At 40.0% G+C, this 17,897-nt stretch overlaps 1 protein-coding gene across 1 annotated transcript; it reads right to left on the reverse strand.

The window, feature by feature from the left end:
* Window positions 1-249: 249 nt before the first annotated feature.
* abcg8 (ATP-binding cassette, sub-family G (WHITE), member 8) lies at window positions 250-17,787 on the reverse strand. The gene is made up of 13 exons (XM_062995984.1): window positions 17,611-17,787; window positions 17,019-17,123; window positions 15,607-15,754; window positions 15,078-15,316; window positions 9,184-9,316; window positions 7,784-8,053; window positions 7,534-7,696; window positions 7,312-7,407; window positions 6,641-6,840; window positions 5,393-5,469; window positions 4,249-4,516; window positions 3,211-3,338; window positions 250-3,118 (listed from the first exon to the last, which is right to left on the reverse strand). Exons 1-13 carry the CDS (start codon window positions 17,674-17,676, stop codon window positions 2,981-2,983), a joined length of 2,031 nt encoding a protein of 676 aa, XP_062852054.1. The 5' UTR covers window positions 17,677-17,787; the 3' UTR covers window positions 250-2,980.
* Between the last annotated feature and the right edge of the window lie 110 nt (window positions 17,788-17,897).

The following is a 17,897-nucleotide window of genomic DNA, read 5'->3' on the forward strand; positions in this document are numbered from 1 at the left end:
TTTGCATGTTCTCCACGTGTCTGTGTGGGTTTCCTCCCACGGTACAAAGACATGCAAGTGAGGTGAATTGGAGATACAAAATCGTCCATGAGTGCGTTTGACATTAAACTTGTGAACTGATGAATCTAGTGTAATGAGTAACTACTGTTTCTGTCATGAATGTTACCGAAGTGTGTAAAACATGATGTAAAAATCTTAATTAATAAATAAGTAAATAATAAAATAAAATATTTCTGTAAAAAATTTACCTTAATTTAAACAATTTTATTTGGACAGTTTTAAAAAAAAAAGTAATCATGCCAAAATAAAAACAACATTCATTTTATCTTTGTGCATTAAATACTATGCTGTATATTATCTATATAACTATAATTAATATGTATTATATAACTACTAGAATAGCTACAGGAGCTAAGCAAATAAATCCTCTAATTTCTTCTATTTTGCAGTTTTTTTCCAGACATTTTTGTACGTTTCACAATTGTACACCAGTGCAAAACTTCAAATGATCAGCTCTTTCAAATAGGATTCTAAATTACAGTGCAGCATGTGATAAATAGTTGAATGTGCTTTTACTGGCTCACACAGATTAATAATTACAGTGTACAAATAGAATGAACTGTGCAAAAGAACGTGCTAGCAAAAGCTGTAGACAGTTATCGGTCACCCTAGTGCCCCGATCGTTATCAGAATAAAAAGAAAGCTGGCAGTAAAAGATGGTGGGAATACATGGTGCATTGCTGCCATCCAGTGGTCTGGAAGCTCCTCTTACACACTCACTTTTAATAACGAATTGATATAGACGACGGAACTAAAAGTCAAAGATACTTTTTAATGAGGGCTGCAATTCTGTATGGTTAATAATTCTGACCTGGCCACATCCTCATTTCATTTTGTATGGGCAGAATTCCTGTATTAATATATCAAGTTAATGTAGCATGTTCTCAGGTGAAGTCTGTTAGCCTAACGGTTCTCAAACGGTTCTATATAAATATATATATATATATATATATATATATATATATATATATATATATATATATATATATATATATATTTTACACTTTCAACAAGGATTACAAAAGATTTTGTGCTTTTGCTCATGAGAAATTTGATTAACCCAAGATAATCTGTAATATATTGGTATTTTCTGGTCTTTGTTGATGGGTTTAGTTTTGGTGAACTGGTGGTGGAAGCTTCCAAGATTTGCACCAACAACTGATTGTGAATCTTTCGTAGTCACTGCCCGACGATCTTTGCCCTTTTGTATTGGACTAATCAAATTTGTCCATTCTCTAAGACCCAGTGTAGGCTATAGGTAGTTTAAAATAGATCTACGAGACATCACAAGATATCTCCCATTTGCCAATAGGCTATTGAATTTTCCCGTCTCATCACGTATGATTATTCTTTTCAATTTAATGTAAGGGGCGGCACGGTGGCTAAGTGGGTAGCACTGTCGCCTCACAGCAAGATGGTCCCAGGTTCGATCCCCAGGTGGGGTGGTCTGGGTCCTTTCTGTGTGGAGTTTGCATGTTCTCCCTGTGTCTGCGTGGGTTTCCTCCGGGTGCTCCGGTTTCCTCCCACAGTCGAAAGACATGCAAGTGAGGTGAATTGAAGATACTAAATTGTCCAAGACTGTGTTCGATATGATCTTGTGAACTGATGAATCTTGTGTAATGAGTAACTACTGTTCCTGTCATGAATGTAACCACAGTGTAAAACATGACGTTAAAATCCTAATAAACAAACAAACATTACATTTACCAAATGCTATTTATCCAAAGCAACTAACAGTACTGTGACAATTTGTGACTGTCTAAGCAATTGAGGGTTAAGGACTCTGCTTAAGGGCCCAACAGTGGCAACCTGGTAGTGGTGGAGCTTGAACCAGCGACCTTTCAATTACTAGTCCAGTACTTTAACCACTAGGCTACAATTTTTTTGTGGATGCATATACATCAGCTAAATTATTCTGCTTTTATCCTGCTTTAACAGCCACTGTGGGTCTACAGCCTACTAGCAAACACCTAGGATCACCTGAGTTTACCTACCCACCCTCACCTGGGGACAGTTTGAAGTAGCCAATTTAACTCTGTTTTTGGGGAGCTGAGAGGAAACCCTTGCAGACAGGGTGAACATGATAAACTGCCCAGGTAAATATTGAGCTTAGATCCCTAGGACCCTGGAGCTACGTGACACCCCTACTACATGCTGTGCCATCCATATTAAATTATTTATTCATTCATCTTCATGAATCGATTCATTCTCATTAGGGTCACAACTGGTCTAGAGCCTATCTGAAAATCCTGGGCGCAAGCCAAAAACACACTGTGGGCAGGGTGCCAATTAATCACGGACCACCACACAATTATGCACTCATTTCTGATACCAAGGGAAATATAAAGCAGACGATCTACCTTTTGTGTGTATTTGCAAGTGAGCTAAACCAGATGCATTCAATATGAACATGGAGAGAACATGCAAACCTCCTTGTAGATTGTTACATACCCATTGTAGGAAAAAGAGTGCAATAATCCACCTTTAAAAGCCAATGTATGCAGCATGTTTCTTCCATGTGACCTCTATGTTATTGTGGCTCAAAATATCAATCATTTAATCATTCTTCAGAAACTATTTACTTTTGGTCAAGGTCACTGCGTGTCCAGATCCTGACACTGGATTTATGCAGGAAGATACCATAAGTCATCAAATATTCACTTATTTATCTACACATATACACACACCTACGAGCACTACTACAGTACACAAATCTAACTACTGCCATGTTTTGGTATGTTAAGGGAAACACAGACAGTAACAAGAGCTAGAGTCTAAACCTCTCAGTGGAGCTGTGTGGCACCGTCTCCACAAGGTTACACCATGCGCTGCTTAAAAACACTCAGGTAATAAAAAGACTCTAAGCCAGCATTCGGGTGTGTGTTTTACTGTCCAGGAGATTTGTTGGTTAGATTTTTCTTCACCAGTCCTGACTGGACTTCTGCTTGATGTATTTGAGGCACAGGTAGTAGAGCAACATAAAGACCAGCACTACAGCAATCAGCACTAGATAGCAAGAGTACAGTGGAAACTGGTTCATATGCATCGCTTCCGCCACCTGCCAAGAACAAAATTTGACCACATTAGCAAGTTTACTTTATATTACTTAATTTACTTTATTTTAATTAAGTGTATGCATGCATTTCTTACTTTAATGCCATCGACATTAAGGGTCAGGTTACCCAGGCTGACTGAATAAGTGAGGCCACGAAACTGAACCTGCAGCATCCCATCGAAACCCCAGCGCATGAAAGAAATATGCGAGAACCAGGATGCCACTGCGGGTAAGAACAGTGGTCAGATTATTTTTCCAGACCTGCTTTGTTTCCATAGCTGTTTCTGACTGTTTGTCTTCAGACTGTGGAAGGGAACCGGAGCCTCCGGAGGAAACCCACACAGACGTAAGAATAAAATGGAATGCTCCATCTGGGAATCAAACCCAGGACCTTCTTGCCACCCCTTCTGGCATTTATTTTATTATATTACAAATTGATGGTGTGATTACAATGCTGCAAAAAGCTGATCATTTTATATTATAGATGTAATTTTCAATCTGGCTTTGCAATCCAATAACAATTTTCATTTGAGGTGTCCAAATATTGGGTCACTTTCATTTTTCACCACCAATGTTATTCTGTATAAACTGCCATATTTACATTTTTGACTCAACATATAAAAAAAACATAAAAGAAAACCTTGAATAGAATAGAATAGAATAGAATAGAATCGTTGTCACTATACACATGTACAATGAAATTTTGTATGGCATCTCTTCAATAGATTTACAATTAATTTTTCGGTATTTAGCAGATGCTTTTATCCAAAGCGAATTACAGTACTGTGACAGTATAGTTTCTAAGCAATTGAGGGTTAAGGACCTTGCTCAAGAGCCCAACAGTGGCAACCTGGCAGTGGTGTGGCTTGAACCAGCGACCTTTCAATTACTAGTCCAGTATCTTAACCTCTAGACTACAACTGCCAATAGAGAGAGGTAGTAGCAACAGTCGAGATTGTGTCTAAATCATTTAGGTACAGAAAAAAGTACATTATTGACATTTAAGACATGCCATCCTATAATATGCCTGTCCCATCCATTTGTATGTACATTTTTGACTGCTTAAATTTGACTGTCAATGTAAATGTTACCCATGTATTTCCATGGTGTAATTGTAAATAACAGTCTCTTACCCAGCCACATGTTATCCAGACTGATGACAAAGCCACCGGTAAGGTAGAACACAGTGAAGACTGAGTTTCCCATGAAGGCAGAGGTTTGGAGGGTGGGCAGCGCGGCCGCCACAAACAGAGCCATGGAGCGGCTGCAGTACACCATCAGCCACACAAGCAGGAAGTTGAGAAGAAAGCGGTCTGGTGCGCTGTTCAGGCCGGCCAGCCAATAGATAGGTAAGCCGTACACCAGTGTGAACACGCAGTGCTCTGGTAACTCACCCAGGACCTGAGAGATACAACAAACAGTGCAAATACAAACCCAATTATAGAAAAGTTGGGACGGTGGGTAAATGTGAAGAATAAAGAAAGTGGGGATTTGTAAATTGTAATTTTATGTAGTTACTCAAAAACAGGACATTTTTTATTAATCGCTTTATCCTGGTCAGGGTTGTGATGGAGCCAGTTCCACCAGAAACACTGGACAGGGTGCCAGTTCATCGCAAGTCTTCGGCCATATGTCCACAGACTTAGCCAGTCATGTCTGTGTAGACGTCCAGCTAACCAATAGCACCTCTGAAATTTGAACCTGGATCTCAGTGGTGGTTGACTAGCATAATAGACCACTGAGACACCTGAGCACCATGAATTAAAGCCAAATATTTTATATTTATTTTGTTTTTAATTAGATACAGGCCTAAAAATAATTTGTAAGTGTATTCCTTCTTAAAAACAAAAGTTTTGAAACAGAATATATTTTTTAACATTGTGACACTGACTATCACTTTATTCTGGTTAGAGTCACGTGGTATTATTAATTGGGAAAAAGACAGAAAACAGCCTGGACAGGTTGCTAGTCCATCAAATAGCAGACTCACACACACATACACTTAGGCCAGTTTTTAGTAGCTCCAACTGGCCTGACTGCATGTCTTTGGACTTGTGGGAGGCAACCAGAGCACCTAGAGGTGGGGAATCAAAGCCAGGACCTTCTTGCTGTAAGGTGACAGGACTACCCACTTTTATTATATAAATTCACCTACTCCATTATTTGGAAATTGTGAGGAAATTAAAGTGCTCAAACAAAACAAAATGGTGTTTAATACAAATGAATTAACAAATAAAATACAGCAGTCAGAAATGAGTTTGATTCATGGTGATTTACCTTGGCAAAAAAATAGGGGGTGACCGAGTACATTCCATCCTCCAGCTCATGATACAGCATGGCTCTCTCTGAGTGACCTGGAGATGCCACATCACAAAGAATTTCTAAATGATAAAATGCACTATATGCTTTATGTCATCTCAGTGTCTACAAAGGAAGCTATTAGAATGAATCATTATTGATTTAATTCAAATCCTCTAGATGGATAAGCTTGATCTCCTGTACAGCAAGGACATTGACACTATATGGCCAAAAGTATAAAACATCTGAACATATGTGCTAGTGGAACATCTCATCTTGTTATAAACACTTAGCTTTGTGAACATGGTAACTGTTTAGAGAGTCACTGTACACTGTATTATTAGGATATTCCCTGAGCCATTGTTCAGAAGATTACAATGGTACTGCTAGTAGCCATGGTGCCACCCAGACCCACAGTCCTAAAGCCTCTGGTCACTGTGTGGAATTTTGTATACCATCCCTCTGTTCATGCACAATTACTTTAGGATCTACTGCTTCCTTTTAGCTTCCAAAATATTCCATTAGGTACCACACTGAAAGTCAGTGCTTTTTATGATGACCTATTCTATGTCCGATGTTTGTCTATAAACCAAGCCACACAATCAAGCTATACACCTGTTAGCAATGTATTGGGCTAAAATAGCCACACACACTTACTTGGACAGGTGTCCACATACTTTTGGCCATGTTTCTGTTTATTTATTTTTTATGTATTTATACGATTTCCGATTTCCGATTTCCCAATTAAGTCAATTACACTAGTGAATCTGCTGCTGCTTGCACAACCCTTTGATCTGATCAAGGAATCAAGAAGAGCCGGATCACTACACATCTTCACTGACGTGTCTAATCTGCAGCCACATCTTTTCACTTGCCAGTTTTGGGTTCACACACAGATCTGTATCATGTATGGACATTTGCACAGGCACCCAGAACAGTCCTGCAGGTCAATATTGCAGCAGCAGTGGAAAGAGACCCAATTCGACCTTCCCTCCCTTAAACACTACCAGCTCGTGTTTGTGTGGACGCCCAGCCAGGTTGGTGGCTCTGCTCAGGTTCGAACACTCCGCAGTGAAGTGCTCCACCACCTGAACCCATGATCATTTTTTCTAATATAGACATTTAAGACCTTCATGTGTTAATTATTAAGAAATGTTATGAAACGCAAAAAGACATATTAGATACATAAAAGAATAAAACTACAGTACAATGTTTTCTGGGACTCACACTTGGCGATAACATCCAGCACCACAGCAAAAGGTGTGAGAGCTCCCATCATATAGAGCAGAGACACCGTGTCCTGCATGGACAACCTCTCTTCACCAGCCCCAAAGTAAAGGAAACCGACAAGCAGTGACATTAGCAGGGCCTCCAGGCCGTGCACTACAATCATCACCAGGTTCCGAAAATCATTATACACCTGCCTCCTGGTAAAGGTAAAAAACAATAGACACCATGTTAAGTTGTTAATATACTTGCATATGTAGCATTTATTCATTCATTCACTGTCTGTTTTATTACTGCTTTATCCTATTCAAGGTTGCGGTGGGTACAATTCACTGGGCAAAAGGTAGGAAACACCCTGGACAGGTCGTCAGTCCATCACAGGGCAAACACACATACCTAGTGGGAATTTAGTATCTCCAACTAATCTGACTGCATGTCTTTAGAGTGTGGGAAGAAACCGGAGCTCCCGGAGGAAATCCACACAGAAAGGACTCCATCTGGGAATCAAACCCAGGACCTTCTTGCTGTGAGGCGACAGTGCCACCCACAGAGCCATCATGCTGCCGGTAGCATATGTGGTGTGCCAAACACTAGCAACTCACCATGTATTGTTTTTTTAGGTACAAGAGAGGTGTGTATTTACTTAAAATGCTCATGCTGGTTGTACTTACTTAATTAGTATTGAGAACTGGTGCAGTCGGCCAGGTAGATGGTCCTTCTTTTTAGACACAGTGATGCTTGGTTTGTCTTTCTTTGTGGAAGAATTACTAGAGACAGTAAATACAGTAAAAATATAATCGGCTGCATTTTTCTTTGCAATAAGCACTATTGTCTTTCACACTTTTGCTTATATGAAAGAACCCAGCAGATATGGATTAGTAACCCAGCTCTACCTTTGTGAATTTTCCAGTGCTGGAGCATCATGCTCCTCTGACTTCCACATGAAGTCAGCAGTGTCTTTCACCTTCTCTGTAAACTGGGCTGCCAGGACTCTGGCCCTCTCCAGGCACTCAGCTGCTTTCTCTGGGCTGCGCCGGTCAATGCTGATCAAGTCCACTGCAACACATTTTAGACGACTTAAGCAAAACAACCCATTTATTGAGATATTCATAGATTGTACATTTCCGGTTAGGACTTACTCACCGTAAAAATCAGAGGGATTGCAGTAGCGTGGGCATGGATATCCAAGTGAAGTAAAGTACTGCACCATATCTTTGGCTGGTCCGCAGTACACGGCTGAACCGGACGAGAGCAGCACGACCAGGTCGAAGAGCTGAAAGATGTCAGAACGTGGCTGGTGGACTGAGAGCAGGACCAGGCGGTTACCTTGAGCCAGACGGGACAGTGTGATGACCAGGTTGTGAGCAGTAAAGCTGTCTAGACCTGAAGTTGGCTCATCAAGAATAAGAATTCCTAAAACAGAGGATAATACAAAATATGAGACATATACAGAGGAGTTAGGAAAGACTGTAAAATGTTTTCCATTATGGTGAACGTAAGCACGGTGGCTCAGTGGGTAGCACTGTCGCCTCACAGCAAGAAGGTCCTGGGTTCGATCCCCAGGCGGGGCGGTCCGGGTCCTTTCTGTGCGGAGTTTGCATGTTTTCCTCCAGTCTGCGTGGGTTTTCTCCAGGAGCTCTGGTTTCCTCCAACAGTCCAAAAACATGCAGTCAGGTTAATTGGAGATATTGAATTGCCCTATAGGAGAATGGGTGTGTGTTTGTGTGTATGTGTGTCTGCCCTGCGATGGACTGGAGCCCCATCTAGGGTATTACTGTGTGCCTTGTACCCACTGAAAAGCTGGGACAGGCTCCAGCACCCCCCTCCCATGATCCTAATTGGATAGTCAGATGTAACAGTAAAGAGAAAAAGAGGGATGAAATTGTAAATTAGCAAATTGGTTCACCTGTTATCTATTACCTGTTTGTACCATTTTTTATTATTATTTTGTTTATGCATTTTTCCCCCCTTTTCTTCCGACTTTTAGCGTATCCAATTACCCAACTGCATTACGCTTCCTCTCTAATGATGTTGATTTCCACCCTGGTTGAGGAGAGTGCCACACGCCCCCTCTGACACGTATGCAGTAGTCAACTGCATCTTTTCACCTGCACAAGGTTCATATGCGGATCAGCCAGCAGAGGTCGTAATTACATCAGTTATGAGGAATCTTCGTCCGGCTCCCACCCTGTATGAACAACAGCCAATCGTTGTTCATGTAGGTGCCCAGCCTGCCGGATAGCAGAGCTGAGATTTGGTTTTACCCCGTTTGAGTTCTCTTACTTTTGTGTTCTAGTTAGGAGTCAGTTAAAGAGCAATCAAATCACCTTCAAATTCACCCAAGCCCACAAAGCTGCAGCTGTTTTGTTTGTCATACTATACGTAGGTTTATAAAAATCTTGTGGTTAGCTATTTAATACAACATAGTAAAAAAAGGGGGCCAACACACCCTTTTTGCAATCTGCCACGTTTTACACAGTTATTGTCTGACTCACTAAAACCCTGTCATCGACCCAAACTTGTGAAATGTAACAAAAACTCACCTGGGTTCCACAGAAGCTGAACGGCGATGCTGACCCTCCTTCTCTCCCCTCCAGATACACCCCGAATATAGTTATTTCCTACTCGTGTGTTAGCACACTGTCTCAAACGCAGCTCAGCAATGACGTCATCCACCTGCACAGAATAGTTCATTAGACTCGCAAACAAACAGGCTAATAGAAAAGCTATTTTCTATAACTGAATTTTATTTGGTTGTCAGTTGCTCGGTATACAGTATATGACATGCTAGGTGTCATAATGCAGGTACTTGGTTGAAATAACATAAAATTAGATTATGTGCCACATTTGCCTGTGCCACATTTAAACCAACCATGTTTTTTTTTTTTTTTTCTGCGACTCCCTCGACACAGGTTACGATATTATTCTCAATCTTTCAGCGGGTATGACAAAATATACAGTGTTCTTGCTCATGGGAAATGTAATGACTCCACAATAAAGGTAAATATCTTTGTATTTTCTCATTTTAATTAATGTAGTGGGTTTATTTCTGGTGAGCTTGTGGTGGAAGCTTCCTCATCTTGATCTACTTCAGCAAGATCTGCATCTACAACTAAACTGGAATCTTTCATAGTCGCCGTCCGATGACCTTTGCATTTTTGTCTCAAAGACCCACCGTAGGCTATAGAATCTACAGTATATGACATCACAAGAAATCTCCCATATGCTAATAGCCTATTGATTTTTCTGTCCCATCACATGCGATTCTTTAAGAGCAAGTTAAATGCAATGGGCCCCCTGGTTAAGAACCCCTGATCTACTGTAAAATGTTTGTGTTTCTTAGCCCAAGTCAAGCATTTCACCTCATTAACCTTCCTAAGAAGCAATTTTGAAACTGCAACGTTGTCCTTTGAGACCACTTCTACGTAACCTTCTTTTGACTGTAGTTTTAGTTGCTCTTCATTTAGCACATTCTGTATCTGTTTAGAAGTTGCTGTTCTGTCTCTTAGTAAACAAGGCTTAATGTATCAGTCCTCTAACAGAGTGGTCACTTTTCGTCCCCTAAGTACCACTAAGTAAAACTTTATTTGCTTAGAGCAATTATTTGACCTCTGACACATTTACTTTTTACATTTACATTTACACATTTATTTCTATTCTGAGGTAAGATTTTTCAGTCACAATGCAACTTAGTATGACATATTATGCTGTAAACACATTTAAAATAGGTGAACAAGCCTGCATATTTATTACCTCAAACAAGCTAATAATGAGTAGATTAAATCAACCTGAGTGTTGTTTGAGAATGTACTTCAATTAAAAGATAGATAGATAGATAGGTAGATAGGTAGATAGATAGATAGATAGATAGATAGATAGATAGATAGATAGATAGATAGATAGATAGATAGATAGATAGATAGATAGATAGATAGATAGATAGATAGATAGATAGATAGATAGATAGATAGATAGATAGATAGATAGATGAGAAACTAAATGGTTCCTGTACTTTACATATAATGAACAACTGTAGCAGCAAACAGTGTAGTTATAAGAAATTAATGAATGTACAGTATGTGTAGTTTTAATATAAAGCAAGAATTAAATAGTAATTATATTATTAAATAGTAAAGTGACATATGTGACAAGTATTGCACAATGAGTTGGGTCATTACTAATACATCCACATACACCTATGGCTACAAATAGGACCCTAAGTCTTTAGCTACCTTTAGCTGCCTGCCGCCCCTGCCTGGTGGAGTTGTGGAGCCTTATGGCTCTGGGTCCATGGAGCATTTACATTTTCATTTTCGGCATTTAGCAGAGTCTTTTATAGAAAGCAACTCACAGTACTGTAACAGTATACTGTCTAAGCAATCGAGGGTAAAGGGTCTTGCTCAAGGGCCCAACAGTGGTAACCTGGCAGTGATGGGACTTGAAGCAGTGACCTTTTGATTACTAGTCCAGTTCCTTAATCACTAGGCTACAACTGCCTGGAGCAGCTTAGTGACAGCAGCCTGTCACTAAACTTACTCCTCTGTTTCAAGATGACTGTATGCAATGGGTGACTGTCATTGTTCATGATGGAGTGGAGTTTACTCAAGGTCCCTCTTTCTGCCACTGTTACCAGTGGTTCCAAAAAGATGCAACCCAAAAAAATCTGACCTTTTGCCTGCTTGTTTTTGAGTAAAGCCAGATACTAAGAAGATGAACTTTTCACACAAATCGTTTAATCTAATTATATGATTTGTAATAAAAATACAGTAGACCCTTGACTTATGAATTTAATTGGTTTCAAAGGGCTGTTCTTAAGTCAAAATGTTCCATAGTTAAACCTATTTTTCCCATAAGAAATAATGTAAATAGAATTAATCCGTGCCAGACCTCCCAAACCACATCCTTACCTAATCTTTCTAATGTCTTAAATAGTCTTTTTTGTTATAAATACAAGTATATTTTCCCTTAAATCTTAAATTATAGAATAGACATTCCTGTAATAAACAATAATAAACATAAAACACTTACCACATTTCAGTACAGTACGTGTGCTATACCCATACACCATAATACATTTCCTTCTTTTTATATAAAATGTATCTACCAGAAACAACAATAACGCTCATATTTCTCTATTATTTCCTTCTTTATTTCAGTAGTGTTGTATTTTGTAGGTGTAATTAAACAAAAGAAAGACAACTTTACGATTTCCTTCTTCTCTCTTACTCAATGTCCCCTCTGTCTGATACACAGTGACAGCTACTGGCAGGAGTATTTATACAACAACAAATATTAATAGATTTGATCATTTTCTCAACACTACGCTTTTTCTGCACATTCTTTGGGGCCATTTTAATATTGAATTTTACAAAATACAAAGAAAACACCAAAAAAAACCACTGTCCACTGTCCGATTGTTCGCTCACTGTATATATATACAGTGTATCACAAAAGTGAGTACACCCCTCACATTTCTGCAAATATTTTATTATATCTTTTCATGGGACAACACTATAGAAATGAAACTTGGATATAACTTAGAGTAGTCAGTGTACAGCTTGTATAGCAGTGTAGATTTACTGTCTTCTGAAAATAACTCAACACACAGCCATTAATGTCTAAATGGCTGGCAACATAAGTGAGTACACCCCACAGTGAACATGTCCAAATTGTGCCCAAAGTGTCAATATTTTGTGTGACCACCATTATTATCCAGCACTGCCTTAACCCTCCTGGGCATAGAATTCACCAGAGCTGCACAGGTTGCTACTGGAATCCTCTTCCACTCCTCCATGATGACATCACAGAGCTGGTGGATGTTAGACACCTTGAACTCCTCCACCTTCCACTTGAGGATGCGCCACAGGTGCTCAATTGGGTTTAGTCCATCACCTTTACCTTCAGCTTCCTCAGCAAGGCAGTTGTCATCTTGGAGGTTGTGTTTGGGGTCGTTATCCTGTTGGAAAACTGCCATGAGGCCCAGTTTTCGAAGGGAGGGGATCATGCTCTGTTTCAGAATGTCACAGTACATGTTGGAATTCATGTTTCCCTCAATGAACTGCAGCTCCCCAGTGCCAGCAACACTCATGCAGCCCAAGACCATGATGCTACCACCACCATGCTTGACTGTAGGCAAGATACAGTTGTCTTGGTACTTCTCACCAGGGCGCCGCCACACATGCTGGACACCATCTGAGCCAAACAAGTTTATTTTGGTCTCGTCAGATCACAGGGCATTCCAGTAATCCATGTTCTTGGACTGCTTGTCTTCTTGTCGGCTTTCTTGTGCGTCAGCTTCCTTCTGGGATGACGACCATGCAGACCGAGTTGATGCAGTGTGCGGCGTATGGTCTGAGCACTGACAGGCTGACCTCCCACGTCTTCAACCTCTGCAGCAATGCTGGCAGCACTCATGTGTCTATTTTTTAAAGCCAACCTCTGGATATGACGCCGAACACGTGGACTCAACTTCTTTGGTCGACCCTGGCGAAGCCTGTTCCGAGTGGAACCTGTCCTGGAAAACCGCTGTATGACCTTGGCCACCATGCTGTAGCTCAGTTTTAGGGTGTTAGCAATCTTCTTATAGCCCAGGCCATCTTTGTGGAGAGCAACAATTCTATTTCTCACATCCTCAGAGAGTTCTTTGCCATGAGGTGCCATGTTGAATATCCAGTGGCCAGTATGAGAGAATTGTACCCAAAACACCAAATTTAACAGCCCTGCTCCCCATTTACACCTGGGACCTTGACACATGACACCAGGGAGGGACAACGACACATTTGGGCACAATTTGGACATGTTCACTGTGGGGTGTACTCACTTATGTTGCCAGCCATTTAGACATTAATGGCTGTGTGTTGAGTTATTTTCAGAAGACAGTAAATCTACACTGCTATACAAGCTGTACACTGACTACTCTAAGTTATATCCAAGTTTCATGTCTATAGTGTTGTCCCATGAAAAGATATAATGAAATATTTGCAGAAATGTGAGGGGTGTACTCACTTTTGTGATACACTGTATATATATATATATATAGAGAGAGAGAGAGAGAGAGAGAGAGAGAGCCGGTTGGAGTCAACGTGTTCGTGACGTCACATGTTTCGCGAACTTCGGTTCGTAATCTGAAATGTGTTTGTACGTTAAGTTGAAAAAGATCACTCGTAACCCAAAATGTTTGTATGGTAAACGGTTCATAAATCAAGAGTCCACTGTAATTGCATTAATTACAAAGTAAATGAAAAATATGAAAAAGTCAAGACTTTTGACTCAGTGCATGTCATAAAATTTGTAGTTAATAATTTGTTGTTTTTAAAATTCACTCCTGTTTGCACAATAGAATAAAGGCAAAATGTATTTCATTAAAATTTTATTTACCATCCTTTGCACAATAGAAAGTTTTCAGGCCAGTTATTAGGTAACATGGTAACTTTTTTTTATTGTAGATGTTTTATAGTCTCTAGGCATGCTTCATTTATCACTCTTAAGCCTGTGATTTCAGTTTTATCACTCCTCACTTATTGTTATCACTGCATGCTGTCTCTCCACTGTGCTGTATGCTAAAACCTTATCAATCAATCTGTGTATCAATCTGTGTAAAAGAGCACACACTGGCTTCTGTTTATGTATATAGCTCTTTTTAGCCATTTATTCTACGTCATATCTATTTTTCACCTTGAACAATGAACTTTAATATAGTATAACGACTGGACTGGACAATAAATTAATAAATGTACAGACACTCTATTTTAAGCACACTCTAACTTTACAGACATAACTGCAGTAAAATGGGTTGTACCAAAGAGTTCAGTGACTTTTCAACTGGCAATATAATTGGACGCCCTTCCAAGAAGTTATTACTTCAAATGATCTGTCATGCAACACGTGATTTTATTTTAATAATATTAGAAATCATTTAAATGCAAAAACAGCCACACAGGGTCACATAATGGAACTGCCTGAAAGTGAAGCTGGAAAGGGAAATCGGCTGTGTTTCAATATAGTTCTTACTACCGATATCCAAACTGCATCGACAATGTCAGCACATGAATCATGCATAAGGACCTCCATGGATTGGTCCAGCAGACATGTGCAAAACTAGCTGTAGTGGTATAGTACAGCACAAAACCACTGGACTTGTGGAAATCATTTTCTGATATAAATCATGCCTGCCAGTCCAGTGGATAAAACTGAGTTCAGTTAATGGCACTACAGATTACAGCTGGATATCATAATGCACACTATAAAGTTTGGTAAAGCATTACTCATACTCCAGGACAGTTTTTGATTTGGAACTAGTTTTTGATTTTGAGTTAGAACTAGCTAATAGGTCTGCCATCTCGTGTCATGTCAGCAGTATGAAATTATACTTTCAGTTCTTGACTGTAAAACTGAATGCACCTGCATAATGTCAAGGACATTGTGTTGTATAGCTTACCCTTTGATCCCTCTGTGCTTGGGAGAAATGTGTTGGCAGACGTAGCTTAGCCACAAAGGTAAGAGTCTCCCTTACAGTTAGGTGAGGTAACAAACGGTCATCCTGTCGGACATGAGCAATGCTTTTCTTTACAATTGAGGGTGTGCTGGGCTTGCCGTTAATCAATATCTCTCCTGATGTCTTGTTTCCTCCTTCATCACGACATGTTATAATGTCCAGCAGGGAGGTCTTTCCACAACCTGTGAAGGCAAACACATGAACAAGTGTAGACAAATATTTTAGCACATTGGTCACTCAACTTTGGAAACCTCTCAATACATTAGTCTTCGGCTGATTCTCTGTCTTATGATGATGATAATGATGATTATTATTGCTGTTGTTGTTTGACTTATTTGCATTATCATTTAAAAAATCCAAATTTCTACACATATTTAGTAATAGTAAAAGATTTTTGATACATTGTTTTTAGAAATGGACAGAAATTGCATTCTAAGTTTAATCCTTTTGGTTGAAGCTGATTAATTCCCACCTGAGCTGCCAATGACTGCCAGCATCTGGCCACTGTGGACTCGAAGGTTCAGGTCTTTGATGGCAGTCTGCTTGTTACCACGCATCTCCCACGGCATCTTAAGCTCTGACAGCCTCTCATACCAGGGGATTTGTGCTGCTGTATCCACCTGACGTACACATGTAAACCAATATTGTAATATAACATATTATAGCATACATATGATCAGTGTACATTGTTTAAATCAGTTTGTAAGAATGTTTATACAGATGACAACTTGAGGAAATGAAACAAACAAAGGGGTTGGAACACCATTAGCTGCCTTAACAGCTTGCAATAGAATGTTGTCCTGTCCAGGGTATTCTGCTTTGCTTCTAGTGTTTCCTGGAAGATCTGGGCCCTGCATGACCTTGACCATGCAGAATAAAGCGGTTGATGAAAAAAATGGCAGTAAAACATGCTAGCACACCAGAGCTGACATCTACACTTGTTGGTTCGAAACTCAGCTCTGCCATCCAGCAGGCTGGGCGCCTACACAAACAATGAGGGTGCTGGAGGAGATTCCTCATAACTGATACAATTACGACATCTGCTGGCTGATTGATGTTGCCTGCACAGAGACAAGGGATAATGACAATCAGGGAGTGTCTCTTCATTAGGGTGGCCACATTCATAGTCACAAAAAGGAGGACGTCATACCAGGAACAGGGGGACATGATGCTGCAACACACAGAATGAAACCATAACCCATATAACAGAGTTTTTGACCAAATTAAGCAAGAATTCTATAACAAATTATTGTTTTACTCACCAAATGTTGTGTCTACTTTTAATATATTTGGCATTTTCACACCGTTCCTGAGCATGAGAGCTGACTAATTGACTCAGGTAGAGGTGTATGTAGAACAAGCGAAATTCAACCACCCAATCACAGACTAGCATTTAGAGGGCGGACCTTCTGCGAATCGTGGCTCGCCCACCACTGGCCAAAAGGTCCGCCCACGATAGGTAGCACTATAAGCAGTCAAATAAGGCTGTTAAACCAATGAAATACAAAGCATTTATTTTGACATGTACCTGAGCCGATGACAGATAATATTGATCAAAAATGTAACCAGTTCACTCCAAAAGCAGGATTTTTAAGTGTCCGTCCTAGTGTTGTATGGGCAGAGGACTGGCAGCTGAAAAAACAGACTGTCCGACCTAAAGCCGGACGGCTGGCACATATGAACTTGCTTTGTGCAGGTAAAAAGATGCAGTTGGCTACTGCACACTTGTCGGAGGGTGCATGTGTTAGTAATGGCTCTCCTCAGTCAGGGTGGAGATCAACATCAGTAAGAGGAAGCGTAAGGCAATCAGGTAATTGGATATGACTACATTGGGAGGAAAATTGGTAAAAGGAGGGGAAAAAAAGATGAAAAATGAGAAGACACCTGATAGTGCAGATTCCTGACTTCTAGTTCATTACAACCTCCGCTGTAGGTAAAATACAGACCACTGTCTTCATCTCCAGAGGAAAACAGCCTGATGTCTCGTCCCTGTGTGCAGGAATAAGGAGTTAAAGAACAAATACATGTTCAAATACAACTCAGCAAGTCATACTGCAGTGTGTTTTATGATCTGTTAGATATGATCTAAGGCTAGATTTAAATAAGAAGTAAGTACTTTCTGTCAACCATGACAGTGATTTTGTTAGAAGTAGGTGCTCAGTGAACTTTTTACCAAATTCATTCACTGCCAATAGATATGTGGACAGAAGATGTTCCAGGTTCATGGTCCATTTAAATAATGCCACACATTCTTATTACGGGATTTACACAATTACACTACACAGGGAAAAAAATCAATAACCTAGAAATCATACATACATATGCATAAATTAAGGAATCTGTAAATTGCTGGCTAAACTTATAAATATTACAAACATGAATAATATAAACTTTCTTTTTAACATCTCTCCATCTCAGTGTCTCTGTCTACTCTGTTTACTCGACCTAGTTTAACCTTTTCTGGTTTGTCACTCACCATGTTTGATGGTAGTACTGGGAGGCTGAGGCCACCTTTCGAATCGAACACACTCTCATCAGACATGGTATTTATGTAGTGGGTTCTGCAGTGTTGCTAAACTGTAGTCAGAGACCCCTAAATCCAGAATAAAAACTTAAAGGAGCAGTCGCTGCTCTCTCCGCTGGGCTGAACTTCTGTAGAGAGGTGGCACATTCAGATCCAGCTCTATATACAGCACTGAGCAAAGGTCCACTGATAAGGATTTCTGTTTAGTGCGCCAGCCTCACTGGTGCAACGTGCACTGG

The sequence above is a fragment of the Trichomycterus rosablanca genome, chromosome 5 (genome assembly GCF_030014385.1).
Source record: "Trichomycterus rosablanca isolate fTriRos1 chromosome 5, fTriRos1.hap1, whole genome shotgun sequence".
Classification (NCBI taxonomy): Eukaryota; Metazoa; Chordata; class Actinopteri; order Siluriformes; family Trichomycteridae; genus Trichomycterus; species Trichomycterus rosablanca.